Source organism: Macrobrachium nipponense, chromosome 6 (assembly GCF_015104395.2).
Source record: "Macrobrachium nipponense isolate FS-2020 chromosome 6, ASM1510439v2, whole genome shotgun sequence".
Taxonomy (NCBI): domain Eukaryota; kingdom Metazoa; phylum Arthropoda; class Malacostraca; order Decapoda; family Palaemonidae; genus Macrobrachium; species Macrobrachium nipponense.
Window position 1 is genome coordinate 26,051,318 of NC_061108.1, and position 27,500 is coordinate 26,078,817.

A 27,500-nucleotide genomic window follows, 5' to 3' on the forward strand; every position below is an offset into this window, starting at 1 on the left:
GTGTCGGTATGCCGGGGCGGGGGATGCTCCCAGACCCCCCGTGAATAGTTGGAAGCCGCGAATGTTTGGAGCCCCTATAAAAAAAAAATGCTAAAAACGGCCTATTTTGTTAGTTAAACTCAAGAAAACACAACTACAAATTTTCATACTTGGTTTTTTAATAGTTTTATCACAAAAAGTGCATTTTATGATGAAATTAAAAAAAAAAAAAAAAAAAAAAAAAAAAAAACTGGAACTTTGGAATTTGGTTATTTCTCATAGAAAAATACCGCGAATTTTCTGCGAATAATGCGGGGAAACGTTCCCGAGAGAAATCCGCGAATGTGTGTCCGCGAATCCGGAGAACGCGAATACGGAGGGCCCACTGTAATTTCAAAATTCATATGTGATAGTATTTTAAAGAAGTACAATAATCTATCCATTTCACTCTTTTAAATAAGGATAACCCCCGCCCCCCCCTCTCTCTCTCTCTCTCTCTCTCTCTCTCTCTCTCTCTCTCTCTCTCTCTCTTTTTGCCACACGAGATACTAGTATGTCTAGTGGTAACTCTCGCCCTCTGTTTGGGCTGGAAGTGTATGTATAAGTATACCTTTAAGGACATTACTACATTTTATGGTAAAATAATAATATACAGTACAGTGGACCCCCCGTATTCGCGTTCTCCCCCCCCCCCCCCAGATTCGCGGACTCACACATTCGCGGATTTCTCTCGCGAACGTTTCCCTGCATTATTCACGGAAAATTCGCGCATTCGCAGTATTTTTTCTATGGTAAATATCCACAAACCAAATTCCTGGTTTTTTTGATGAATTTCATCATAAAAAAATGCACTTTTTGTGATAAACTATTAAAAAAACCATGTATGAAAATTTTTAGTGGGTTTTTCTTGAGTTTTAACTAACAAAATAGGCTGTTTTTAGCCTTTTTATAGGGGTTCCAAACATTCGAGGTTCTAACTATTCCCGGGGGGGTCTGGTACGCACCCCCGCGAATACGGGGGGACCACTGTACTAGTTTACAAATAATATTAAGTTTAATGAGATTAAACAGTAACAATAACATTCTCTCTCTCTCTCTCTCTCTCTCTCTCTCTCTCTCTCTCTACTCTCTCTCTCTCTCTCTCTCTCTCTTTCTTATGTATGTTTATTTTTGTAGTGTAAATAAATTATTTAACTTATCAACTAATTTTAAAATATTAATAAGATTAATTAAAAATAGCGATTCCCAGTCTTTTTATCCACCTGGAGGAAGGTGGGTGGGGGAGTAAATGACAGTTTGATATACGAATTGGAGGAGGAGGAGGGGAAGGAGTCGGAGTCTAGAAGTTATTCTCTCTCTCTCTCTCTCTCTCTCTCTCTCTCTCTCTCTCTCCCCATTATTATTCTCTTTGTCTCAGAAATAATTCATAATTCAACTCTTGATGGTCAGATATATGAATGTTGCCATTCATTGGTCTCTCTCTCTCTCTCTCTCTCTCGTCTCTCTCTCTCTCTCTCTCTCTCTCTCTCGTCTCTCTCTCTCTGTTATTTTCTGTAGGTATATAGTTTTAATGGTAAAATGTTTAAGATGACTTTGAATGCTATTAATAATATAACCTCAAAGATTAATGCAGTAATAGGTTAGTATTTTAGGTATATTTTGCCGTAGGATGTAATTAAAGGTATACATTTGGTATCTGAACTTTCAGGATAGGTAGTTAAATAACCATGTTTAGTGTGGTTTTAACGATTCGCGGGTTTTACGTACGTACATATGTATAAAATGTGAAACCTTACCTTTCCAGTGAGGCGATCACCAAAGTGGCGACAGAGGAGGAGGACAAATGGCAGCAAAAAACATGAACACTTAACTTTATACAAACACATTAAAAAATGGCAGAAAAACATTAACACTAAAACCTTTACAAAACAAACACATTAACAAAACGTAAAATTAATTTTTTTTTCTTTTTGATGATTTTTACATTTTTTAATTTTTTATACTTCACGTTTTTTTTAACAAAATTTCAATTTCTTCACCACTTTCAACTTTTTGTTTTTTCGTATCAATTGGACCTTCCTTTTGTTTGCTTACTACGACTACTACTAAAGGCCTCTTAAAAAAATAAAATAACTATCCAAGGAAGATTGCTTCTGCCTGCTTTTCAAAATGTTCCTGAAATGACTCGGGCAAACATCATCGAACTGCGAGAATACGACCTGTGTAAGCCTTTTCAGGGTGTGTCTTTTCTACAAATGACTGCACTTTATGAAAAGCAGCTAGAGCATCCTTAAGTTTCTGCCGTTGTCATAGGGTCCTCCTCCTCCTCCTCGCCACTGCTAGAGAGCTCTTCTTGAACGACGTTATGTTGCATGGCCTCCAACTCCTTCAGGTCATCCATCGTAAGCTCCTCTTGGTGCTCCTCAAGAAGGTCATTAATGTCATCCTCGTCGACGACCAGCCCATGGACTTGCTGAGTGCAATGATCTTGTCAAGATCTGGTTGCAAAACAGTTTCAGGATCGTCAACTGTTTCTGAATCTGCATCAGCTTCACCCACGTTGAATCCCTCAAAGTCTCAGGCGGATACGGCATCAGGCCAGAGTTTCCTCCAAGAAGAATTCAAGGTTTGCCTCGAAACCCCATCCTGCCAAGGCTTTGATCGATGAGTCCGGATGGCATGATTATGACAACATCGAAATGCTCCTTCCAAAATTCACGCAAGGTGAGGTTTGTGGTATCGGTGATGTCGAAACATCTCTTGAAAAGATGTTTTGTATACAGCTTCTTGAAATTCGATATCACTTGCTAGTCCATGGGCTGGAGGAGAGGGGTGGCGTTAGGCGGAAGATAAAGAACCTTGATGAAAGAATACTCTGCTGGGATATCTTCCTCAAGGCCAGGAGGGTGAGCAGGGGCATTGCCAACAACAGCAGGGCATTGTCCAACACAGCAGACATTTCAGAGGGAGGCCTTCTCTTCCAAGAATTTCTTCACTGTCGGGCCAAAACACAGATTTACACACTCGGTGAACAAAACTCTTTTAACCCAGGCTTTCGCATTAGTCCTCCACACCACCGGAAGCTTCTCCTTTAGCACTTTGTGGGCCTTGAAGGCTCGAGGAGTCTCGGAATGATAAACAAGTAGGGGCTTCACCTTACAATCCCCACTAGCGTTGGAACAAAGTGCAAGCGTAAGCCTGTCTTCATAGGTTTATGCTTGGGTAGCTTCTCTTTCTGCGTGATGTACGTCCGACGAGGCATTTTTTTTCAAAAAAGGCCAGTCTCGTCACAGTTGAAGACTTGCTGAGAACTGTAGCCTTCCTTGATCGTCATCTCATCAAACGCCTTAATAAAGGCTTCGGCTGCTTTCGTGTCCGAGCTGGCAGCCTCCCCATGCTGCACTACCAAATGGATGCCAGTCTATTTACAGAATTTATCAAACCAACCTCGAGAAGCCTTGAAGTCTGGGGTTGCCGTCGATGTCCCTTCTCCTCTGTTGTCTTCGGCTTGGGCAATCAGATCACTGAAAATAGCGCTGGCCTTCTGGCAGATTGCTGTCTTCATTATTGTATCGCCAGCGATTTCTTTGTCTTTAATCCATACAAGAAACAGCCACTCCATCTCATCATGCACATGGCTCCTCTTGTTGGGACTATGATATATCAGTAAAAAAAAAATTGGACACGAAACGGGAATCGGATTCAGACCGACATTGGCATACCTAATTGAGCGATGTCAGGCTGCTGACGGCTTGTATATTTATTAAATAAAAACACAATGAATATGCACCTCTTCTCCCTCAATTTTATCTATGGTTGTGTTTGATGGTATAACTTTACTGGAGTTATATCCTTGTTGCCGATGCATGATAATAGTCCATAGCAGCTCGAAACGTGAGCTCTGTGTGTGTGTGTGGAGAAGCGGGAGCTGGAGCTAGGGAAAAACTGTTGTATGTTCAGCTGGAACACCATTCTTTCTTGCTCAAGTCGCTTCCCAGTCATTTTAGTTGTGAGTGGTCGTAAAGTCGATCAGTCATAACACCATAGGTCATAAGTCGACAACTAGCTGTACAGTGGTCCGCCCGTATTCGCGGGGGATGCATACCAGACCCTCGCAAATAGTTGGAACCCCTATAAAAATGCTTAGAGCCTCCTATTTGTTAGTTAAAACTCAAGAAAAAAACACACAAAAAACTTTTTATGCCTGGTTTTTTAATAGTTTTATCATAAAAAGTGCAATTTATGATGAAATTGATAAAAAAAACAGGAATTTGTGGATATTTCTCATAGAAAAAATACAGCAAATAGGCAAATTTTCCACGAATGATGGGGGAAATGTTCCAGAGAGAAATCCGCAAATGGGCGAGTCTGCGAACCCAGAGAAAAAGAATACGGGGGTCCACTGTATATCAAAACAAAAAATTTATGGAAGGGACAACTATTTCAATAGGAAAACCTCTTATGGTTAAGCACATAACTTTCAAAGTCAAGTCAAAATACTCAGCAGTCATTCCAGTTGACTAGGTTGAATTTGCAATGCTTCAAGTGGTGACATTTTACATCTTAGTGTACGCCATTTCAAAGTTTTAAATGAAAAAATTACATTTTTATAATAAAGTTTTAATTATACTTACCCAGTAATTAAATAGCTGTGAGTGAAACTCTTAGCTATATAATTACTGGGTAAGTCCCATAATTAAAAATCATTATACGTATTGTATATATCTAACAGATAGATTAGTTAAAAAAGTGTAAAGAAGACATCAATTTACAACATCTCTGCTTATCAACAATCATTTACAGATAGTATCTCAGAATAATGCAATTCTGAGACAAGGAAATTTTACTGGTCTCTGGCCAGCTTTCACCTCGTACGCCAAGGCATTGCCAGATCTCACAGATTCCTTGCTTTACAATCTCAGATTGTTTTAACCAATTACCAGCTGGCGCTTGGAAAAATATTTGTTAAGACGAAAGGTTTGTTCTGCCTATGAACAAAATTGTATGTGCCACCAGGTCCAAGAAAAAATCTTAAAATCATTAAAAGCATGATTAATCAATGTTTTTTATTCTCATTCAAATATACGTAAGCATACAGAGGATTTATCCAAAAATAACATTATCAGCATAAGAAAAGCCCTTTGAGCAAAAAATACAAGAAGACTATATTGTTTTAAATAACTGTACTACAGTAAACTATATTTTCAAATACATTTTACAAAAAGACCAAAAAACATACCTTCATTAAATTTAATTTAAATTATTTTACCTCTCCTCCTATTTAATTCATTTCCAAATGAATAAACCCTACATATATTAACTTAACCTACAAGCTTTCATCATATTGCCTTCAATTGTAAGTTACTTTTGTTATCTGTCTGATTGGATCTTAAGAGCATATCTCCTTGGGGATCCCATATCACAGTCCCCATAATGTAGTCAGTACCTTAACCCCTTACAAGATTAACCCGAGATATATCGTTATCAGTGTGCTAAAAATTTTGGACTTACCACGAGATATCTCGTTGAAAAGTTAAACGTGAATATTGGGCTAATACGAGATTTCTCGTGGCTCAGTATTGTTATAGCAGGCTTCTCCGAGATATCTCGTCCTATATCATACGTTTGGCAGTGGTATTTGCTGCTGGAAGTCGTGAGTTAGCCAACGATAATTTTCTGTATTTTTCGCGCAGACGACGCGTCATTAGTAGCACTTCAGCTGCCATCTTTGACCTTTGTTTTTTTTGTTTTTTGCCTATTTTTGCCTAATTAGGTAAGTTTGGTTGCATTATTTGTCATCTTAGACTGATTATAATGTTATTTATTATTGATTCATCGTGTTGCTGTTGTGTCTTGTTAGCTAACCCCATGAGTATTTTGTGGTATATAGAGTAACCGGTGATCTTGAGAGGTTGTTCGTTTCGTTTCTTTGTACGTATTTTATATCGTATTTTCGCCAGTTCTAAGTAGATTTGGTTGATTATTTGTCATCTAAGACTGTTTATATGTTATATTATTGACTTATTATGATGATTTCGTATCGTTTGTTTGTCTCTTGACCATTTTGTGATACGTCAAGTATAATTTTTTCCAAGGATTTTTTTTCCTTTTTTACGATGAGTACGCACTATTTTACTAGCTCTCCAGTGGTGACTTTTAGAATCTTCTGTATTTCTTCATTTTCACGTTTTAGGTAAGTTTCATTGTTCTTTTTATTTTTATTTTTATTTTAGACTGTTTATATGATATATTGTCGAGTAATTTGTTAGTATCTTGACTATTATTTATTATTCTAGCCTTTTATTTATTTTTTATTTTAGCCTAGTTATGGCAAATTACCATGACAACAGTGATACTGAGGAATCATTTACAGAGCTTGAAAGTTCTGGCTCAGAAGGCGACGATTCAAGCTTGGATGATTCCAGTGACGATGACAGCGATACCAATACAGATACAGATACAGTAATGGATGAAACACAATGGAGGAGAATCGCAGATTCTATTGCCCCTCCACCCCTCGATTTCCATTCACAGGAACAACAGGTCTCAATATCCCAGGGAATATTGAAAGTATGTCGCCTTTAGATTTTTTCCTTGTATTTTTTGATGATGAACTGATGAACTTATTTGCACTGAAACCAATAGATTTGCTGAGCAATGCAATGCAGACCCAAATACGTGGCATCCTGTAACTCCACCTGAACTCAGAGTTTTCTTAGCACTAAATACTTTGAAAGGAATTGTGAAGAAGCCTGAAGAATCCTTGTATTGGTCTAAAAATCCACTTCTTAGAACCCCAATTTTTGCTGAAACTATGCCTTTCAAAAGATACAAAAAAATCAGGCAGTACCTGCATTTTTCTGATAATGAAGCATACGATGCAAATTCGCATCCTAATCCCAAACTGAATAAGATATATCCTATTTATGTGCACTTAGAAAATAAATTTAGAACTGTCTACACCCCACAAAGAGATATTTCAATTGATGAGAGTCTATTGCTATATAAAGGAAGATTGGGATGGGTACAATATATCCCATTGAAGAGATCAAGATTCGGCATAAAGTTCTTTATGTTATGTGAAGCGAGTACAGGATATGTGTGGAGTTTTTTTATTTATGTAGGTAAAGGAACACAATTCGACCAGGATTTCAATGAATTGCCTAAATCCTCACAGGTTGTAATGACTTTACTGAAACCTCTTTTGAATAAAGGCTATTGCCTTACAATAGACAATTATTACACCAGTCCTGAGTTAGTGGATATTCTAGTAAAATGTAGAACAGATTGCTATGGCACTGTTAGAATAAATCGAAAAAACCTGCCAGTTTCATTGAAAACTGAAAAGTTGAAGAAGGGGGAAATGTCTGCTTATCGTAGAGGTAAAGTTATGGCCATGAGATGGAAGGATAAAAAGATGTTGTTCTACTCTCCACAGTTCACAATAGTGATGAAGTTGAAATTGCGAGTAGGAGAGGTACGAAAAAGAAGCCCAAAGTTGTAGTAGACTATAAACCACATGGGTGGTGTGGATAAGTTGGATCAAACTTGGCAAATTATCCTGTTCCCAGGAAAAGAACAAAAAAATATTACAAAAAAGTTTTCTTCCATCATCTAGATCTAGCCCTTTGGAATGCATATCAGTGTTTCAAGATGAGTAATGAAAATTGCTGTTCATCTCTCAAATTCAGGTTGGAAATAATTGATTCACTCTGAAGAAGTATCATGCTGAAATCCCTCAAACAAGACCAGGTAGGACCACTCTATTTCAGCGAATCCTACCCGCTATTCAGGAATGGCATTTCCAATTGACATTCCTCCTACACCCAAAAAGAAATTTCCTACAAGGCAATGTGTTGTTTGCTCTAAGAGAAGGGATAATAATGGAAAACGATCAGACGAGAGTCTCGCTACATGTGTGAGATATGTGAAGTTTAGTCTGTGTATAACCCCTGCTTCAAATCAAACCATACAAAATGATTGGGAAATACACTGGTTTATGTGAAGTGAATTTTTTTTTTTTTTACCCAAATGAAGAGAAATATATGATTTTGTTTATTCTAATGGTGAAAATTTTTTTTTTATTCAAATGAAATGAAAAAGGGATTTTGTGCTAAAGTAGACATATTTCACGGGAGCGACACGGCTGAGCCCAGAAAAATACTTTTATCAAAAATGAAGTGGAAAAATAAAAAGTTATCAAGCATCAATATGATTTTTATTCAATTCCTATTATCAAAATTACTAAAACGAAGCATACGAGATATCTCGTGATAGAATAAAATGATTATAATTTATACGAGATAACTCGTTATTGGCCATAAAAAGGTCTCAAGTGGAGTTTCTAAAAATTACAATTTTACATAAAATAATCACAATTTTCTGTTGAAATCAAATTAGAATAGAGTCTAAACAAGTTATATTTTAATTTAATTCAATAAAACAATTAGATTCTTTTTGAAACATTATGTTGAAAAAAATAAGTCTTTGAAGGGGTTAAAATACAGTTAATACATAATTTTTTTCTCCATGTATAATTTTCAATTCTATTTGATGCAAATGCAATTCAACACTTAACTCTTATCAACATTTAGGGTGTTCAGGGTCCTTTAAATAAGTTCACAATTTATTTTATTTAGATGTCCTGAAGTCTTTTGTTATACAGTCTACTTGATAAAGTTTGAAGTTAGCCTTCTACATCCCTACATGGCATCAAAGTTTTAAAGCTGTGTTCTATTCTTCCATTTATTTCTATGAATGGCTCTTTCATTTCCTAGTTCCTCTTTATCTCTAACCACAAAGTGGTCTTTCTTTGTTGGAGATGTTTTGGCCACTGATTCATTGACTTGGAATAAGATTTTTTCCCCTTATACTAGTACAACCTTCCGTAGATTGTCTGGCTATCATCTCTCAATTTAATATGTATAAATCAATGCTCAAGAGGTTTCATGGTTCAGTTGTTGTTTCTTTGCTTTCTATTACCAGTTTTTTAAATCCTCTTACAGCTTTTATATTTTATGGTTCTCGCAATCTTTTATCATTACAGTAGGTGGGTCTACTGAATAATGATGGGATGGACACACCAATGGTATCACAATCCTTCTCATCCATAGCCGAGGGGGTCAGCACTGAGCCTGTCTGGGCTTTAAGTCACTTCTGAGGGTGTTTCAAACTGCCAGAAGTATGAGCAAACCCCGGCACCCAGTAGCCTGACCAGGGCAACCAAATGTTTACATGCATTTTCACTGTCAACATTTCTATAGCACTTTTGCTGTCAACATTTCCTTTGCGCCCACTGTACTTACCTCGAACTACTTAATAAGGAGATTCTTGGATGTCAATCCGGTACCGACCAGAAAAATCTGGTTATCCCTTCCACACCTAGCCAGGTACGTGCCCCGAGGGTCAACTGTCATGTGACCCACGACCTACTACCTCAGTGCTTTCCACTCCTTGAGGTTCCTGCCCTAGGTGCACGGGAACAATAGGGAGGGCCTGAAACCTAAGTAGTTCAAGGTACGTATAGCTAGGAATAATACAAATTACCAAGAATTTGTGATATGTTCTGACACCGTATACTTACCTTGAACTACTTAATAGGAGACTTATTCTTTAGGAGGAGGGAGTAGCGTTAGGGGGAACAGAACCAGAGGTTGGTCTAGAGGCGTACCCATTGGGGGCCCCAGCCCTGCCCAAAGAGAAGCGTGGGGCTGGGAAGGGTCTGCTAAGGGCACTGGCTGGAATGGAAGGGTAACCCAGAAAGGTGACAACGATAAGGCAATGGTTGCACTTCTAAAAACGCCAATTATACTCTCTGTCCTACCTGAAGGCTCGTTGAGCCCTATGAAAACTTGCAGAGGCCCAGGGAGGAATAAGGAAGGATGGGTGGGGGGGAGGGTGAGAAAAGGGGGGAAAACCTTCATACTACCCCTCACACCCCTGGAGTCCTATGCTCGGTGGAGGTCTAGATCTGCTGTTGGCCAGCCACCACCGGCCCAATTACAAACAAATCAAGCGATTTATGGGTGCCGTCCCCCAAGCAAGTGAGTCGCAAAAGTGAATTGCCTGTCCCACCCTCCAGCCCTTAGGACCTGGCTGACTGCTAGGGACTTTGAGAAGGGTAGGGATGCTCTAAGGCCCCTGATGACCGTGATGCCTGGCTTTCTTCGGGGGGTGGAGGCATACCCACTCCTTTGTAGGCTTCTCTTGATTGTTTCCCTTAAGCAGGAGTTCCCCGAGACCACCTTCTTCTTCCGGCTAGTGGACATAACCAGGTTCCTAAAGGCTGGCAGAACCGGGCTGTCCTACTGAGGTACCTCCTCACTGTCTGGACCGGAGACAAGATCAGGTCCTGAGGATTGCCTGATCTTGCTACAGCCGGGAACGAGAACTCCACGAACCTTTCGTCTACGATCGAGGGGGTTCTGAGTCTTAGCCACAAAGGAGGGTACATACCAAAAGGTGAGATCTTTCCAGTCTTCGCGTGAGAAACCTACCTGCTGGTGGAGGCAAACGCCAGCAGGAAAACCGTCCTTGACGTTCGCTCTCTGCCTAGGAGTCCTTGAGGGGTACAAACGGAGGCTTCTTCAGGGGATCAGGCCCCGTAACAACACCCCGCTGCAGTGCCCCAAGGCACCGAGGTGGTAAGACTGTTCAAGGCTCCTGATCAGCATCGAAAGGTGCCTGGGATTCCCTAATCCAATCCTTTCCGGAGAGAGATTGGCCTAGAGTGGCCTTGACCCCCTTCATGGATTCTACTGAGAGGTCTCTGTTCACTCTCAGGTGTACCAGGAAGTCTGCTATGAGGGGAATCTTGGCCTGCAGAGGCTTGAGACCACTTCATCTACACCAGACCCCAAACGTCGTCCATTTGCCTGGTAGATGGCCTCAGACCTCCAGGAGGAGATCGGGGGACCCATGGGACCTCAAGAAGTTCCTGGAGCCCGCAACTACCTGGTTCTACATGACCAAGAGGTGTCAGGAGTGGGGGGTGGGCTCCACGAGATGGTTCTTGGCTCTAATGCGAGCCAGGACCAGGCTAAAGGTCAACTCCCTGTCTGTGCTGCCCTGCATATCCCAGGCGCTCTGGAGCTCATCCGGGACAAACGCCATGTCTTCACTGTCTGCTAGGGGGCAAGCAGGGGCCATCAGGATGGAGGGGGAAGGTCAGAGATGGCGAACAGCCCCGACCGGGGGTCACCAGTGGGAACGGGTGCTCCTCTAGGAAAAGAGCCTCGGATCAAACCCGCGGGTCCGTCACGGGACTTCCACTGGCCCGGGCTTACCAGAGAGGGTGAATGGCTTTGCCTCCGTGGGGCAGAAGAAGGTTTGAGGGACGTCAAGGCAAGGAGTCTGTCTGGCACGAGTGTTGGCACCAAGGGGCCACTGGTACCAGGTGAGGAGCACCCTGCCCATGGGACTGTCATGTGAGCCACAAACTTGGGGGCTCTCCACGGGGACAGACCAGTTGGGGAGCGGTGAAGCCTGTGGTGACGAGACCTGTCACGACGGCTGCCGCTCCTACTCCGACCCCTGTGGGCCCAGCTATGATGAGGAGAGAGGGAGTAGCGGCCTGGGGAGGAGTGGTGGAAGACCGTCCCAGCCCCTACCCAGCACACTGCCTCCACTTCATTGCACGCCCCTCCTACGGGAAGGCCTGTTCGAGTCCCAAAGACTCCAAGGAGGAAAAATGCTTGGTAGAAGAGGGCCTCCCCTTGCCCTTCCTTTTATTGCTCTCAGTCCAGGAGGAGTGGGCCTAGCGCTCAGACCCGGATCCGACATCCTGGAAAGAGCGGGGGCAGCCCCCAGCACTGAGAATTGTCCTCCCTCAAAGGCGTGCTGAGCCGGGTATGAGGGGTGTCGGATCAAGACCGGGACTGGAAACCCCCAAGACTCCTTCAGCTCCTGCTACTTCCTGTGGCAGACAAACCTCTCGGAGGAGGTGAAAGGGAGCTCGGACAAGGTGGATGACATACCGACGGCCACCCCTGCTGACACAGACGAGCACCTGTCTCCAAGACCGCACGCACCGTAGCGGGATGAGCCACGCTACTGAGCGGAATGCATCCGAAACCCCTCGACCAACGGAAGGCCCCTAAGATTGAAGCGGGACCACACTGCCTTCAGCTGGCCATTGTCCTCGGGCGGTACACCCTGTACAGGATACACAGAAAAGACTGGACATTATGAATGCAACGCCTCTCAGGCCCGGAGTCCCGAGGCAAGGCCGTGTGGACCCCCAGTTTCCTGGCTAGGGGCAGCTACGTGTCCTGGACCGGTATCCGGTAGCCGTCCCTGAGCATCTGCTGAACAGGGGACGACCCCACAAGCCTCCCTTCTCTCCCAATGATTCGAGAGGTAACCCCCCCAACCTGAAGATCTGGGTCTGTAGATGGGGAATACGACAAGGGGGGCCCCGGGGGAGGGCTGAGTCCTTTGTCCTACCCAACCCCCCGGAGGCTGGTTTCCAGTTATTGGATGTCCTCTGCGCCCTGAACCTCTGCTGCTGTTTAGGTCAGGGAACATCCAGTGCCTTAAGGTGTGCTAGGTGCCTGAAGGAGGAGGCCTGTAGACGAAGGAGTCCTGGCTGGGCTATTGTCAACGCTACTGGGCTTTCTTCACAAGGTCCTCTGGCCAGAGGGACTCCACGTAATCAAAGTGTTACCTCAGGGAGGTTTAGCTTCCCTGTCCGGAAGTCATCTAGGCCAACTGGCTAGCCTGGTGACCTGCAGAGGACCCAGCCAGTCCATTGGGTGACCACCTAAGAAGACAAGGAACCGATGACCCTCCACTGAACAGGACCAGCTCCTTGAGTAGGGCAACTCAGTCTTGTCCCCAAGTTGGTTGGTGGCGAACCTGGCCACTGCCACGACCCGTAGGTCGAGCCAGGCGACTGCTGGATGGCGGCCCATGCTGTAGTCTCCATGCATGGCCACCTGCTCTTGAGAAGGTGACCGAACCCACGAAGTCTCTCTCCCCCGACAAGACTGGGGCGAGGAGGGAGATGTACAATCCAAGGACTCGGGGGTAGAAGGAGAAGCCCTCTGGGGTGAAGAACCTCCCTTGCTTGGCCTTAGCTACTGGGAGGAGCTTGAGGGAGCTGTGGGGCCACAGGGCATTCCTGGACACCCAGATATTACCTGGCCAACTTGGGCAAGGGCCCTGAGCCTCCCTCCTTGTTGGGGAAACAGCCCCCAGAAGGTTTGTCCTCCTTCAGGCCCCCCATTAGGAACTCTGCGAGGAGGGTCTCTAGGTGTTGGAGGGAGGAATAGGGTCTGCTAACGGTTTCTTCTCTGGAAGCGAGCTAGGACCCGCCTATCATTTGAGCCCTCAACGTACGCGCCTTACCCCCTCCCAAGGTGTTGGAGGCCAACCTGGGCGAAAAACTTATCTACGCCGCCCTTCAATGACCATGCAGGCCCCACCACAAGAGGTGGGGTGTGCTCCAGAGCGGCTAGACGTCTCACTCTGGGGACTACCGGTGGAACCGGGAGCATCACGGAGCGTGTGGGGGGAAAGGCCAATGGGGCAGCGGTGCACCCTCGCTTGTGGGACCGTCATGGGAACCATGCTCGTTGGTGCTGTGATGGGAGTTTGGAACCCAGTCAGTCCTGAAGGTAGTTGTGTTCCTTTCAAGCTACATGGTGGCTTGCAAAGTTTACATCATGATGCAGGGGTACCAATCTGCTTCTGTGTTGTCTCTTCTCCCTCTGATGTTTTGTATCCGATGCTGTTCACCTTGGGTGGTCTGTTTTTCATTGAAATAAACTTATTACAATTTTGTTTGCATATGATTAATCCACTCTTACACACAATATTTTCTCTTTTGTAAGAGTACTCTGCTGTGACATCACAGATGTGTTTGTGATGTCGTGGCTAGTTCTTATGGCGACATAGTTTGAATAACTGCTACCTCAGGCATTGGAATTTCTTGGGAAATTCTTTGCTTTTCTTCACATGTATGTGTACTGGTGAGGCCATCCAGTTGCTGTGGAAGTCAAAGAAGAGATCCTATCATCATCTTCACCATCTATCGATGCTCTACCTTGTCAACAAGCTGGGGTTTGTTTTTGTGTTGTGAGCTTCATGGAGCTGGCCCCTCTCTCCCTGAAAGGACAATATAACTCCTGAGAGAGGACAAGGCAGCATTATACATGCAACAGCTGATGACAAAGCAGCAGGAATAGGCCTGAAAGCACATCTACTGCAAGCTGCATCTGTTGCATGTATAATGCTGCCTTGTCTCTCTCAGGAGTTATATTGTCCTTTCAGGGAGAGAGGGGCCAGCTCCATAATATAAGATTAGATAATATAATATATATATTAATATATATAGAAGAGATATATAGATAGATATATATATAGATATATATATATATAGATATATAATTATATATATATAAATATATATATATATCTATATATATATATATATATATATATATATAGGGTATATATATATATATATATATATATATATATATATATATATATATATATATATATATATATATATATATATATATATAATAAGGGTAAAAATTCTTTTGTTACAATTGTAGCCTTGCAAAGTATTTTTACTCTATCAGGGCACACCCTACAGGAGTAAAAATAGTTTTTTCTACTATTTTGTGTTTAAATCAATAAATGTGTTATAATTTCTGTTTCATTAAAAAGCTATTTATTTTGAGTTGCGCTTTACAGTATAAGTAACAGTAGCGGAGGTGCGGTTTCCAAAAGTCCAAAAGTTGCAAAAGTAGTGGTAGCAGCAACCACCTCTAAAAGTTGCGGAGATGTGGGGTGCAGAACCAAAATTTGAGTAGTGATGCCCAGCTCTGTTATTTAGACATAAATCGGTCCAAAACTGTTAATGACTAAAATTTGATAATTCCTCGAAATTTGGCGATCAGTGCACCCCTCAATGGGAACATGGACTGAATCTAGTGAATGATGTAGCCGGTGGGGTATGAGGCTAAACTCCAGTAAAACTATCCTAAGTGTAACTTTTGACTCTCATCTAACTTTTGACAAACATCTAATGAGAGTTTCAGCAAATGATGCAAGGAAATTAGGTACTGTTTGTAAAACCTCCAATATCCATAACAGTGACAAAATAAATGTGACATCATTTTTACTTCCTTTACTAGAATATTGTTCTCTAGTGTGGATGTCTGCTGCTACCAGAGATTTATCTCTTTTAGGAAGAGCTATTCGTGGTGGTAGGTTTCTATTTCATAATAGTAGCAGTTATGACTTGGACCATTGATTGCTCTCGTTTGTCACTTTATCATAAGTTGTATTTTAAAAGAGATCTCTCACATTCTCAATGAAACCCTGACCCCTTTTATCTAGCGAGAGCAATCAAATTCACTGAACAGCAGCACCATTATAGAGTAGATGTGCCTCACTGTGAAACATCACAGTCCCAGAGTCCTTTATTCTTCACCAGTTTGGTCTGTTGAAACAACTTCCCTCAGGATGTCATGCAATTGCAGCTTCAGAAGTTCAGAAAAGATGCAATGCATTACTACCCTAATACTATTCTCCCTGCATTTTAATACATTTGTATTAATTAATTAATTAATTAATTTGCTTTTTCTGTTTTATGAGTGAGATCTCTCCTTTCTCTATTTCCTTTTACTTCCTCTTACTTCCTAATGCACACCATATTCTTTGGAAGCTTGAATTTTAAGTCAAGGGCCCCTGTGAGCTTGTTCAATGTGAATAGGGTTCATCTACTGAAAAATAATAATAATAATAATAATAATATTAGGTCTGTAGGAACACATATATGAAATAGTACTTACCAGAACGATGAATCTCTCTAAAGGTTGTTGGCGTAGTAGGGGACAGAGGATGCAACTTGTTGTGGTTCTCAGATATCTCGAGCCAACACTCCAGCCTTTGTACCAGCCTGAAAAATTTTGAATTGTAACTACAAGCCTAAAAATGCAAAATTACAATTTATCAAAGAATCTAAACACTTCTAAGCAAAAAAATAAGCCTAATTCTTATTATTAACTTTGTACCAATACTATGCATTGTGTGATAAAAATTCTAAAGAACATACTTACTTATATGCGTTTTTCTGAAAATGATGAATGATTTCATTTCTGAATATGTCAGGTGGACTCTGAATCACTTTGGCCATAGCTTGGATCAGTTTCAAAACAACCATTTCATTATACATCCTAGAATTTTCCCTCCCTTGTTGAGTTCCTTTCTGCCGTTCATAGCCTGCTTCATTAAAGTATGGTTCACTGACTAGGATTAAACCTGAAAATATAATCCTAATTATACTCTAAATTAAAATGGAGTAAGTTTTAGCAAAGAGCCAGTCAGACTTTATATTAACATCTAGCAGTGTGACCTAATTTTACTCTATTTCTCTCTAATGATCTCAAAGCTATGTTGATGGCCAGTTACTGTACTAAGACAGGATACAGAAGGACGAATACCACAAGAGGTTGGGTTAGCATGCTCTTCCCATAAACTGACTAGATACTGTTATAAAGTGGTACTGGTGAAAGTTCAACCTTTATTAGCAGAGGCTGACACATTAAAAGGGAAGAAAACCCTCTTTATTAGTTTGACATTCACTATACCACATAATAATAGAACTCAATACAAGGACAGTCTGTTATATGTAAGGTATAATTATATAACATTAAGCAACCCAAGACATAATGTAAAAGGAACAGATATAGTATGACACTCTAGGAGCTACATAGGGCTTTGTATGACTAGTAATAAATATGACTCCAAAAATTTGAAATAATCAATATTTGAATGTTTTTTTATGAAAAATGCAGTTTATTTAGTTTTTAATACACCCAAAGCATTAAAAGTAAGGTTTTCTTAGGATTTTTTACGATTTTCCAGCTTACGACGATTTTCGGCTTACAATGATTTTCGGCTTACGACACGTCTCAAGAACAGAACCCCTGTCGTAAGCCGGGGACTGCCTGTAGGCAGTTCTAAGCATTTTGAGAGGGGTTTTAAGTATTCGTGGATTTTAGCTATTGTGGGGGTCTGGTACCCATCCCCTGTGAATACAGGGGTTTACTGTGTTAGCAATCATTACTTTATCACATGGTTCAAGTAAAAATAGCATAAATGGTTAATTATACTTCATTAATAGATGCTGGGTCAGCCAAACAAAAACCAAAGTCACATGGAAGGCTATGAAGTAACAAAACTCAAACAACTTGCAAGAACCCATCTGCAAACAAAAAAGGCATGAATAAATCTGAGTGCTGTAATTTGTTGCCTATGTTTTGTGTTTATAAGCAACTGCAAGGTTCTGAAACATCAACCCCAAAAAAACAGAATAAACACATAAGGGGGTCATAAAGAAAATAAGCTGCTGGAGCCAAAGTAAGGAGACAGCAAGCTATATGAGGGAGAAAGGTGGGGTAATGGAATGGTGCATAAGGTATCCTTACCCTTTCTCATATAATGCAATGGGCTTTATTAGTCATGAGGTATTAAGATGGACAAAACATAGAGATGTAATAGCACACATAATGTCCTCCCTATCCTCCTAAATGCTTATAAAACAATATGAAGCATACTAACATATACCAAAACAAAGTGTATAAAACTAAACCAGGCAAAGATAAAAAAACTTGGAATTCCAAAACAAGACAGTAACTTGACTGACTTAATAACTACCCAGTGGTGGACAGATGATGCAAACTTAATAACCAATAGAGTAAGCAATATTCTTGAGGCATCATAACATGAAAAGTGTCAATCACTCAATATGGTTGCTTGAGATCTCAAAAGATATTGACAAAGGAAAAGAAATTGAATTAAACAACATATGGCTACAAAAGAGTGGAACTAGGTGAAGTTAGGTCAACATATCTCCTGGCCTAGGGTCCTTGGAGAGTCATCATGGAGATTTCTGGATGCCACCATTAAGATCTGTGGTATATATAGGCATCTAGATATGTTTTCACATACAGGCTGACTGATTAATTGCTAAAACCACAATCATGCTTTGGTCAACATAATGATACTAACAAGTTTAAATTAACCACAACAAGTATCCAAAGGCTTTTGTTTTTAAGACATCACTGCATATTTAACTAGAATTAAACCACTTGTAATTCATAAACAAAAGATGTATCCAAACAATTACAATAAAACCAAGGTAAAAGATTACAATACTACATGTTACGTATTTAAAAATAAAACATACTTATCGTCTAATTTAGTAAAAACTGTCAAGAGGGTTCAGTTAGGCTGGGTAATAAGTAATTTACAAGATTTGCAACTGCAAGCCATAATAAGTATGTTTATGGAATATACATGTGGAACACAAATGAAGATTTAATAAACATTACCTTGTGATACCAATGATAAAATAAGTTTCGTACTCTAAAAGCAATATCCTACAATGCTCAAGTATACATTAACAATACTAATTACCTTGTATAGATATGATAACTTGAAGGAGGTTACTCTGACTAGTCCAAACTTCAGTTCCTTTCCACTCCACGTACCAAGGAGAGAGATGCAAACCTGTACAAAACACATTACAAAAATGTCCATTAGCATATGCAAGACCTGTCTTCTTCCTCTATTTACAAAGGAAAAACTGTAATAATTTAATACAGCATGAAACATGTTTTACCTTCCCATCTTCATAAAGGTTAGGATTTAATTTATCCGAGCAATAGGTGACGTAGTGACACAATGGAGGTGCACGAGGATAATCTGCCGACAGCTGGAAGTCAAAGAAAAAGAGCCCATCTTCATAAGGAGTTCGTTCTGGTCCACGGATCATGGACAGAAATACAAAATCTGAAAGAAAAGACCAATTACCAGTCACTTTACTAAGTTAAGAAAATAACTCTTAAAAATTTAGTTTTACAGAAACTTATTTTATTAAAAAATAACAAATTTTTTATTAATTTGTATTTTTCATAGCTAACAAACCTGAGGTCTTAACATCAGGATCAATCTTCTGGTGCCAGCTGGAAACCGGTTAAAAACAAAAAAATGTACTATATGTAAGGAATCTATGGCAACTGATACTAGCAGAGGTGGAAGTGGTCAGAGACCACGCCTGAGTCTTGTGATGTATTTAGTTTTTTTCTTCCAATCCAGGTAAGACATAAGAGGGGTGTCTAGAGATGGGCAGTCAATGTTAAGACCTCAGGTTTGTTAGCTATGAAAAATACAAATCCAGTAAACAACAGGTTTTGATGTAAGAAAAACCTGTTATGTCTTGGTAATCGCTGTTGCATCCTCAAGGATTACCCTTCCAAAGTCTATCCAGAGCTCCATAGTGACCAGACTAATGTCAAGATTCTCTTTTAGCTGGTTTTGTGGCCCGGGTATTGCGTCATAATGATAAACTACTAATAACGTGATAGAGTATAAATGGATAAGAGAGCACTTTCTTTCATTATCCTCAGCAAATGCTAAATCCAGTTTACCTACATCAAAACCCGCAAGAAGATGAAGTGGCTAGGCGCATATGAGACACCATTTGTTTACATACGACTAAAAACAGACCAAGAAGCCATTCCTTTCTGTTGGCCAATGCAGGATGATCCCTTACCCAAATCATATTTCATTTTGTCAGGGAAGTTGGAGGTTTAAGGACTCAATAGCGACTTCCAACAAAAATAGGTTTTCCCGTGTCAAAACCGGTTTTTAATAGCATAGTTGCTCTCTTCCTTAAGGAGCTTTACAAAGAAATTGGCAGGTGATGAAAAGCTCTCAAATTTTAATCCCAACAACCAAAAAATTTTTTGGTCCAGGGTCATGCTACAAGTTTCAAGGCCCATTCTTTATTCAAAATACCTTTAGGTTTGGTAGCAAAGAACAAGAAACTAAGTGCAAACTTATGTTTTTTATGGTGAAGTTCTGTGGTGACTTACGTAAGCATGCTGGGTATGGTTGCATTATTGTCAAACCTTCCCCAGCAATAGTTAGTATGCCCGCCTGTTAGGAAGACCCATTTGTTGGAGCTCATGGTAATAACATTGCTAGAGTAGAGGAATAAAGGGACCTTCTGGGATGTTTGCCATGACCTCTAGGTAAACCTTCAGTGCTTGAACTGGGCACATGTTTTGTCTGCTAAATCTAGTTTATTTAGAAAAGGAGATTTCCTTCTTAAGGGAATCTCACTTTTGGCCAGGAATGACAGGCCATAGGGCAATAATAACAGACGGTCAGCCGTTTGCGTGATGTATTGTCCCCATCTAAGAGAGCCCAGTTGGCTTATACAAGCTCCTGATGCTAATGCAATCTAGATCTTCTATTGTACCTTGTGAGTTGTGGTTGTATCAGTCCGCTGAATTGTGGGGCTAATCGAAGTCTAAGCATCTTGTTCTGGGATTAAGTAATTGGAACCTTTCAAGAGCGGGTCTTTGCAGTGCAAAGGACAGCACAAAGGAAGTGACATCCTCTATACTGGAGTCATCCCCAAATTCATAAATCAAGTGGTTCCATTACTGCTGCCTTATATGCCATGACTGTTATAGCTGCAAGGCGTTTTTTTTCAAAACGGATAAGAAAATTTAAATTTTGTTTCCCCTACAAATTCTGACTGGGCTCTCAGTATGGATATAATCTAACCATATCTTCCATACATACTGGTATTGCTGAATATATGAAGTCTAGTTTTTGCACTAGGTACCTAGCAATGTTGGGAGAGTAATTTTTACGATAACGTTTAAAAACTCAAACCCGCGAAGGTTTCGGCTCAGAAAGGAGGATCAGCAAACGACTTTCTCTCCTACTGACTGGAATAAAACAACGAATAGTACATACTGGAATTTATCTCTTCGCCGTTGTTAAAGTATAAGAATCAATGCCAGTTTGGCCACTTTGGGGCTATTAAGTAAGTTGTTCCTTTGAAGGTTAAGAGTTTGCTCAACACCTTCGAGATCTGGAACAATGGATGAAAAAGATAAATCATCCTCCATTTGTTCTAGTTTTGTAGGAAAGCAATTCTTGCTGTTGCTTGACTAGCAGTTTGTGATTCTCATATGTAGCAAACAGGTCCATTTCCAGTTGTGGAAGCACCTCCATGGCACCGGACGATCCTCCTAATGTCTTCCCAACCCAACAAGACATCTGTACGTATTGCCACTAGTACAGACTGAGGAGTCAGGGTGACCTGCATAACCAGAGATTCCTTCCAGAATCAAGAGAAAGTATCTCTAACTTTTTTAATCTTTTGATAAGGTTGTATTCGCACCTTGCTTCCTGTGTATACAATGGATAGAATTTGTTCACATTTTTTGTTGTTGTTGGATCTGTAATTGATGCAACTGCAACAGGCCTGTCATATGTTCTAATTTCTGTTTGGAAACTCTGGGCTGTGCAAGGCACCTTATGAGGACTGCCTTATTCTGTTTTGAGTATGAGAGACAACGGATCATGAAAAGTATCCAACACAGTCCCAGCTACTGAAACGTGTTTTGCTGGGTGTGAGGCGGGATTTTGCTAATTTATCATGAAATCTTTTGACCAATGCTCTTAAGTTTCAAGCCTGGTAGGCTATTACAGTGTCAAATGTTTTCTTATGTCAAACTTTCTGTTTTTCGAACAAAATTTTCTAGACCATTTTTGTATCGTTTGTCGAACAAATGATCATACCTCAAACTGACTGATTACCTAGTTTATACTTGTATTCAACAGTGTACTGGGTCTTACAAGTTAAACGTATTAATATTTCATTTATAGTTTAATGAAAACCATATTCGAACAAATAAATAAAAGTATAGAGCATTTAATATAAAATTTAGCTTTCAATGAAACATTTAGCATAAAAGATGTATAAAATCATATGTAACCGCGGTGACGTCACACCCAGCTGACTTAAGACTGACTGAGGGAGCATTGGTATGTTGAGGAGAGAAGCAGAAGATAGTTAAAATATTACTGTATGTATATAAAAGCAATAACAATTCACATAAAAAGGAATTTCCCAATAAATTTAACATAACGATAAATAATGAAAATCAATCAAATGCAATACAGGAAAAAAAGGTCTTAATTGAGCCAGTGTTCAGTGTGCTTAGTAAAACGGTCTAGTTGCAATATTGAAATAAAATGGTAAATGAAAGAGCAAAGCTTTCCACATAATAAAATATAGCATAAATGATTAACAAAAGCATTCGCCATTGCGGTGATACACAGCTAACTTGAGGTGGAGGGAGGGAGCGTTGATATTTTTGAGGAATAATGAATGAATGATTTTAAGTTATCGTGCGTCATGGTACTGTTGAGGAGAGAAGAGACAATAAAATCTTTACTATAATATGTAAGTAAAAGCAGTACCAATTCACATTAAAAATATAATGTCATTTCACAATAAATTTAACATAATGATAAAACATGAAAACAATAAAATGCAATAGTACAGTAAAAAAAAAAAAAAAAAAAAAAAAAAAAGCTTGATTGAGTTAGAGAGCAGAGGAGAGGGAAGAATAGCTCTGCTTCCCACTGATTATCAGCTGGGCTGGGATGATTATTCACCCATTTCTTTTACTTATACTCAATTTGCCCAAATCACTTTTATTTTTGTTACGGTAAAATAGTACCAATCTAGTGACAATTGCTTTTTATGATTTTTTACTTCTGTAAAAGTAACTCAGCTCTGTAATAAACAAACTGGCACTGTTTTCACCTTCTGCACGCCTTCGATTGTTTGTTTAAACGGCTTCCTTGTGAAAAGTTATTCTATCCCTCTTTCATTTTCCTGCATTCTTGACTTATTACTTATCCCTCCATCACCCAGCCAGCCGGCGCCATTTTTACCAAACAGTTCGTAAATCGTACACACACACAAAAAGTATAATTTTGACAATTTTACTTCATATAATGTGCTGTTTCATTACTTTACACTCTTAATCTAACTTTTGAACACATTAATAATAGAAAAAATGTGAAAAGGGGGACTTTTTGGGTTGACTGGAACGAATTATCCTGATTCCCTTTATTTCTTATGGGGATATTTGTTTCATATTTCAAACAAATCGTACTTCGAACAACCTTCTGGAACGGATTAAGTTCAAAGTACAGGTACTAGTACTGTAATTGTATTCTGATTTCTCAGCGAACTATAAGGTTACTAATTTGACCAAATTTCTTAGGGCAAAGTTTAGCCCAAAGGGCATAACTTTGAACCTGTACATATCTTTCCTTATCCGGAACCACAGGAGTGCAGATGGGAATGGCGACACGAATGTGCCAGTATTTATGCATCTTTCAGATCTATAGCTGTCCAAGTCCCTTTTAGAAAAATTGAACATACTATGGCAACAGTAACTATCTGGAAAACTTGGCAAACAATGCGCTTGTTCAATCATGATGGGTCTAGGATCATTCTTCATTTGGAGGAATACTTTTTGGGGACACTTAAAAGAGACATGCTTGGTGGCAAATATAAGCATGTTTCTCTGTGGCTCCCATTAACAGGGCCTTTCTGTACATAACCTTCCAGAGAGGGGTCTGATTTTTTTTTTGAAGAGAACCCCTATACAGGAGAGGAGGGGTGAGACTTTCTACCCCAGCCTGTTTGGAATTAATGCTGTATCCCCAAGGGGAAGACTTCCATTGCCTGTGGTGTCATCAAAGGGGGGTTGACCCTCAACCATACCATTCCTACTGGTATCTGTCTCTGCCTTTGACAGGTGTTGCTTTTCTTTTTTCTATAAGAGGGTCTTTGGACCTTGTGAAAAAGATTTTCTTAGTGTTGTTGTTGTCAGTTTTGTGAGTTGTCCCTTCTGACCACCTGCTTCCTTTGAGGAAAAAACTTTTGGGGTGCCTGGAGGCTTACCTTTTTAAGCAAGGCTTTTTGGGTTGGGTAAGGGGAAGTTCCAGGTTTTTGTTTCCTGAATTCCCCTTTTCCCAAAGGAGAGTACTACTATGTGCAGTTCTGTTGGCGGGCTTGCTGGTTAAATTTTTAACCACAACAGACCCTCAAACCAGTCCTTACCGAAGAGGTTACAGGCATTCCCCAGTTTTTGGTGGCCTTGGTTATTGGCAGTAAGGTTTTATGGAGCTTGTCTAGTGCCGGTTTCTGGTTATTGGCACCAATATCTAACACACAGAGGTGCCATAACGGGTTATCAGCACCAAAAATCGCTGATTTACAGTAATCAGCAATTTTCACTTATCATTTTATACCGTCAAAACGGAACCTCCACCAATAACTGGGGACTGCCTGCATTATGTAATACATAATGAATTTACATTGGTAAGTAACTTGTTGGAGCCCTCCAATGTTTCCATTCATGCTTTTATGTGCCACTCTAAAAAGTTAGGGCTACTTGGTGAGCAACTTGGATCCTGGTAAAGGGTGTCTTCTAGAGCTTTTAATGTTACAGACACAGGTAAGAAAACCGTTTCTGTTAGTGGTTTCTCACATATATAGCTTTGATCAGTTTTTATATCATTAATTAGATATTTACTAAAGGGAGAGAAAATGTGAATTGAGGCATCTAACCAAGGATTATTGGTATCATCAGGGATGAGTATTGGAGCCCCTATCATGTTTATCATGTTTTGATCTGAGATTTTATATTCTGGACGGACCATTCAGTAGTTTCCAGTCGGAATTCCAACATTAGACATTATTTTGGCAGCATTTGCATCACCTCTCACTTTTGGGTTGAGGGAAGCAGTACTTTACACTTTTGAAGTTTACTTGACTGACTTAAATTCCTTTTCGGAATCATGCATCATGTACCTTGTATATTGCTGTTCTGTATCAAGGACTTTTATATGTTATTCATAACTTCCTTATGGAACTGATCAAATGCCGCAAACTGTGTATCCCTTTTGGGGATGCATGTGCAATTTGACTGAGCTTCAACAACTGAACTGTTCTACATTGAACACATACGTTGTGATTACCGTACACTGAAGAGTAACACTGGGTATTATACCATCTTACCTTACAGACTAGAAACAAATTGTCTTTATTCATTTTGGATGACATCCTACATAAAGAAAAATACCCAGAAAAGCCAAACCAAAACAAGAAAATTATCTAATCATCAAAAAATCAAGAAAAAACTCTCGAATTTGTTCTCGCAGGCCAATGCAGAGAAAAAAACTAAATAGAAAACTACAGATGCTCTAAAATGATCCCTATTAACCCTCTTACGCCGAAGCGGTAAAAAAAAAATTGTCTCCCGTGTGCCGGAAGTGTTTCAGAGTAAGCGCGGAAGCTGAAAAAATATTTTTTCAAAAAATCACAGCGCGCTTAGTTTTCAAGATTAAGAGTTCATTTTTGGCTCCTTTTTTGTCATTGACTGAAGTTTAGTATGCAACCATCAGAAATGAAAAAAATTATCATATCATATAAATAATGTGATATATGATAGCGCAAAAACGAAATTTCATATATAATTGTATTCAAATCGTACTGTGCGCAAAACGGTTAAAGGTAACAAGTTACTTTTTTTTCGTTGTAATGTACACTAAATTACGATCATTTTGGTATATTACACATTGTAAAACAATAAAAGCAACACAAAGAAAATATTATCAGAAAATAATGCATGAAATCCGTAACGCGCGGACGTAAACAAATATTTTTTTTTTCAAAAATTCACCATAAATCTAAATATTGTCTAGAGACTTCGAATTTGTTTCAAGATGAAGATAAATGACTGAATATTACTAGACTGTAAGAGTTTTAGCTTACAATTGCGTTTTTTCGACCATTTCGGTACAGTCAAAGTTGACCGAACATGGTCTTTTTTCTATTTATCATGATTTATATGCAAATATTTCTAAAATGAGAAAAGCTACAACCTTCAATTATTTTTTGTTGTATTCTACATGAAATTGCGCACATTTTCATATATAAAACTTTATGTAATGGCTAATTTAAAATGGTGCAAACATTACCACAATCGCACGTATGATTTTTTCGGAAGAGTTACCGCGCGGACGTAAAGAAAATGTTATTTTTTTCATAAATTCACCATAAATTGAAATATTGTGCTAGAGACTTCGAATTTGTTGCATAATGAAGGTAATGAATATTACTAGAATATAAGCGTTTTAGCTTGCAATTGCATTTTTCTACCATTTTGGTAGAGTCAAAGTTGACCGAAGGTTGAAATTTTGGCAATTATTGTTATTTATAGAAAATATCTCAAAAACTGATAAAAGCTACCACCATGGTTGTTTTTAGTTGTATTGTGCATGAAATTGCGCACATTTCCATATATAAAACTATATAACGGCTAATTTTAAAATGGTGCAAACATTACCACAATCGCATGTATGATTTTTTTCGGAAGAGTTACCGCGCGGACGTAAGGAAAAAGTTTTTTCATAAATTCACCATAAATCGAAATATTGTGCTAGAGACTTCCAATTAGTTGCAAAATTAAGGTAAATGATTGAATATTACTAAAATATAAGAGTTTTAGCTTACAATTGCGTTTTTCGACCATTTCGGTAGAGTCAAAGTTGACCGAAGGTTGAAATTTTGGCAATTATCGTATTTATATGAAAATATCTCAAAACTGATAAAAGCTACAATCATGAGTATTTTATTGTTGTATTCTACATAAAAATGCGCACATTTTCATATATAATACTTCATGTAACGGCTAATTTACAATGGTACAAAAATTATGTCAAAGTAACGAAATAATTTCCGAGATGTGTCACAGATACTTTTTATTGCAGCAAGAAAGAAATTCGCGCTTGCGCCCCTGCGTAACGATTGTAAACAAAACAACACCTTGATCCGTGAACTCCCAGCATCCCCAAGGCGCGTGATTCAAAAGTTTTAGGCTGGTAGGCCTATAAGTATTTTTCCGCGAACGTTTTATTTTTAAAAAAAACTTTTGTAAGTCGACGTAAAATACGTCCAGTCGGCACACGGGAGACAAAAAATGTCGACGTAAAATACGTCCAGTCGGCGTAAGAGGGTTAATCATTTCTTTTCACACACTATCGTCCTCGCCCCTGAAATACAGCTATCGTAATAGAGAGGTAAGATACATTTCAAATATTATGACTCGTGGCCAGAGTATGGAGAAGACTGCATTATAAATGAGAAAGTGACAGAAAGATGTAGTGTTAGTAGGTGATTAGTTAGAGAAGTAACATGATAAAGACCCATAGAAAGACCCATCTAATCATGAATTGAGGATGGAAGACAATCTAGATATAATGGGAGTTCTTAAAATAAGACTGATTGATTATAGCTACTAAAACTGGTCTTAAAACATGAGCAGAGGACAAGGGAGAATCAAGAGAATCCATTTCACATCCAAATGCAAAGGTTAAAGCTTACATAATACCTTTATGATGATTAACATATAAATTACATCAAACTTAACTTGATACTACTTATTAATGCCAGCCTCCTGTGAGACAAAATTTGTTCTTTCAGTATTTTCTTGTTTTAATAATATGGAAATCATAAATGATATCTCTCTACAAATATTAAAGTATTAAAATTATTTTCTTATACAGAACTAAATGTATTATTCACTAGCAATATCAATACTAACGCAGCTTTA

At 39.5% G+C, this 27,500-nt stretch overlaps 1 protein-coding gene across 1 annotated transcript in view; it reads right to left on the reverse strand.

Moving 5' to 3' along the window:
• LOC135216469 ((E3-independent) E2 ubiquitin-conjugating enzyme-like) overlaps positions 1-27,500 on the reverse strand; it is a 561,446-nt gene that overhangs the window by 59,662 nt on the left and 474,284 nt on the right. Inside the window, 6 exon segments of the mRNA XM_064251838.1 lie at positions 15,786-15,892; positions 16,053-16,254; positions 18,415-18,474; positions 18,477-18,507; positions 18,620-18,789; positions 23,261-23,363. Of these exon segments, the coding sequence (XP_064107908.1) occupies positions 15,786-15,892; positions 16,053-16,254; positions 18,415-18,474; positions 18,477-18,507; positions 18,620-18,789; positions 23,261-23,363 (673 nt within the window).